The 3,249-nt window shown below is 41.5% G+C and overlaps 1 protein-coding gene across 1 annotated transcript; it reads left to right on the top strand.

Annotated features, from left to right (window-relative positions):
- Positions 1 to 951: 951 nt before the first annotated feature.
- On the top strand, positions 952 to 3,003 carry LOC149089830 (uncharacterized). Its single transcript, XM_089234817.1, has one exon. It carries the CDS (start codon positions 952 to 954, stop codon positions 3,001 to 3,003), a length of 2,052 nt encoding a protein of 683 aa, XP_089090943.1.
- The last annotated feature ends 246 nt before the right edge of the window (positions 3,004 to 3,249 follow it).

Raw genomic sequence — 3,249 nt, 5'->3', positions numbered from 1 at the left:
ATCATCATTCCTCAGAAAACTGTGAATTCAATATAAATTACTCCAATTCAGCAATGGAGAGTATCCGTTGAAGAAAGTTCGATCACTCACCTGAAACACCATTATACGACAAATGATAATAACTCATTGATAATGGGTGTTCAAAAGATTCCATTAACCAGTCGCCATAGTATATAAACAGTGCACTCTCTTACAGCGTTCAACTTTTAGGTTGTTGAACCTTCGGGAAAATGCGGGCCACCTTATTGATTTCAAAACGTATCGTGAGTCACTTAATTAAATGATCTGAAAGTGTACCGCGGACCAGGTAGACCATACGCACCTCGCTCCCCATCTTTTGCGGATATCGGAGCGTTCCGAAGTCACCGAAGTGATCTGGGAATGTGTCTTGGGCCTCTTAAGTGATGTGGAACTACACAGTTGGTCCCTTAGCTGATCTGGAAATGTACCACTGACCACTTGAATGATTTGAGAATATGCTACGCGCCACTCAAGTGATGTGGAACTGCATCGCGGGCCTCTTTAGTGATCTGGAAACATGTCAACTGGTTCATTTTTACAAAATTAGGTTCTGGGTCCACATCAAATGACTTCGAGAGAGCCATATTCAGCCCGCGCGCTATGAGTTGAGCATGTATGCCTTGGAGAGTGGTTATAAGTGGCATCAAACGTTAGAAAAAAACTACGTTTCTTGCGATGGATTGGCGAGAAATTCATTAATTTGATTCGTACATCTTTTTTTTCATATCTTTTTTTTTCTAATTAAGAAATCAATACGCTATTTTTGTTATGAATTGTTCGGATCAGTTTTATCGCAAGCCAATACAAAATCTTGAAAGAAAGGAAATTATTATTATCCTTCGTTTGAATGAATCAACAGATTGTGTTTATCGTGCAATGGACGTACGGAATAGAATCGTAGAAAGCATATATTTAGAAAAAAGAAAAACCATGGCGGAAATGGTCAAAAAGACGCTTTCGAGGAACGCAGGCCATAAAATGGGAGCGGTTGAAGAAATATCACCGTCGTTCTTTAAGTCGAAGTTTATTAGTTCGATTCCAGTGGAGATAGAGTTGCCACGCGATCGGGACTATCTTAAAAATCGTGTACAGGAAGGCTACGAGGTGTTTCAGCAGAAGTACAGGGCGCAGAAAAATCTCGTAACAAATGTCGTAAGGGCGGAAGAGGTAAAAGACGGTTGTGCAAGTTTCCACATAACCAACCAGTTCAGAAAAATAAGTGAACTGGAAACGGAACTGTTCAAATCTCAAAGCGATTACGAAGAGCTGATCGAGAAATGGCGAAGCTCGAAGGATATAGAGAAACAGGAGAGGAATCATGAAAACGTAAAGAGTATATTGGTCGACCGCAAGGCTGAGTGCGACGCGATACTCAACTGCAAAAACGAGTTGATTTCGAAGTACAAAAGAAACTTAAAGGAGAGATGCAAAGAGCTCCAGAATGATTGGGTCAAGAAACAAAGAGACTTATCCTTGTTAGAGAACCGCCTGAGGGATCTGATTACCCAGATAAGCGACGTCAGTCAAAAGGAAACAACCTCGGTGCGAGACTTACTTAACGAGCAGAAGGAGAAAATGAGGTTGTTGGCGAAGAGGGAATCGAAAAAAAAGTCGGAAGCAGTCGAAAAAGGAACGAGCGGGGATTTCGAGAGTGCGCCGCAACCACACCTTCGTGAGATCGACAGAGTCCACTCAGAAGGAATCACGCGTATGGAACAGATTCAACCTATGAGAATAAAAATCGCGGAAGAAGTACGGAAGTTCAATCTGATCTCAGTGGAAGAAGATATCAGGATGCAGAACAACATGATGAAATTGAAGCAGGGGCAGCATTTGCTCAGCATGCAAATTAAAGAGCACAAGTTAATGCGCAACGAAATGATAAGGCGTAAGATCCGATATACAGACAAACAGAGCGAACTCAAGAAACAGCTGAAGCAGATAGAATGCAAATTGGACCCGAAACTTATAGAAAAAGAAGAAGAGGTCCGCAAGGACATAATAACTCGAAGAATCGCTAGGTACCAGGCGATGCACAGAGATAACAGGAAAAGAATGCACTTGGTTTACAAGATGATGTACGGGGAATTTCGCCGGAATCTTGCGAACTTTCTCGAACAAGACAGGGCGATCCATGAAGATATATTGAAAGTGAAGTGGTCAGCACCAGAGCTTCCGATCGTTGTTGAAGAAAGAATAGTTGTCACACCTGAGGTTGAACGGATCCAAGGGTTGATGGAAGAGCTTCTGAGATCGCAGACTCCTTCGAGCACCGCTACTGAAGAAGATAACGAAGAAATGGACTCGAATAGTAACTTCATAATAAAGCATCAAACTCTGTCGAGCACCACTAGTGAAGAAGACCACGAAGAAACAAACTCGAATAGTAGCTTCATAGTAAAGAAGCCCTTGAGTATGAAAGACTTCATCCTTTTCGTCCTTGATTCTATAGATGTTTTAATTAACATAGACATCAAGAACTTCCTCAGTGAATACAGCACAGACATGATGAATCTTATTACGGCAAACAGCTCGCTCCCAGCTGCTGGCATCAATACCACCAAAGACTTGGAATTATTCGCAGCTTACGCCATCGACAGATCTCTTCGTGGGGAGACTTCAGTCCTCGGCCAGTTATCCCGCAATGATGTCTTGAAAGCATTGAAAGATTGGCGGGAATTCCAACAGCGTTGGGACTCGGAAAAGAAGAAAGAAGCCGACAGAGAGTTCAAGCCGAAGGAAAGCGAAAGGGACAATACCAGACTTCTCAACTGGGACGTAAAAGAAACTTTGTGCACCGTGAGTAAAGGGCATTTCTACGATTACCTGAGCCGGGTTTTTCTGAAACATTACTCGACCCTTAAGCTTAGAGAAAAACTATTGAAGAAACTCCACAAAGAGATTGCCTTCGCAGAACAGATGTCCAGGTGCGTCGGTGTTACATTGCCAGCCAAGGTGCAGAAATTCGCACAAGTACTCTAATCAACTCGGTCTTGCTGTACCGGCTAAACTTTCGTGTCACTAGATCATATGAAAATTCAGACTTGATGAAGAAAGTTATGCTTACGATCAAATTATGAACAAATTGAATGATTATAAATTATCATTGATGATACGAACTTAATATATATATATATATATATATATATAATTAACCAAATAAGAAGTCACGTACTATTTCGGTTAAAAAAAATTATGATGTGCATAAAAGATGCTGCCTTAATCCTC

The sequence above is a fragment of the Pholcus phalangioides genome, unplaced genomic scaffold (assembly GCF_987345545.1).
Source record: "Pholcus phalangioides strain wild (caught in Gottingen) unplaced genomic scaffold, Ppha-v1.0 ptg000001l_1, whole genome shotgun sequence".
In the NCBI taxonomy this organism is placed as follows: domain Eukaryota; kingdom Metazoa; phylum Arthropoda; class Arachnida; order Araneae; family Pholcidae; genus Pholcus; species Pholcus phalangioides.
This window is presented reverse-complemented; position numbering and strand designations above follow the sequence as displayed.

What these genes read in the sequence shown, in the direction of transcription:
- LOC149089830 (XM_089234817.1), top strand. Translation starts at nt 952, where the DNA reads ATGGCGGAAATGGTCAAAAAGACGCTTTCGAGGAACGCAGGCCATAAA.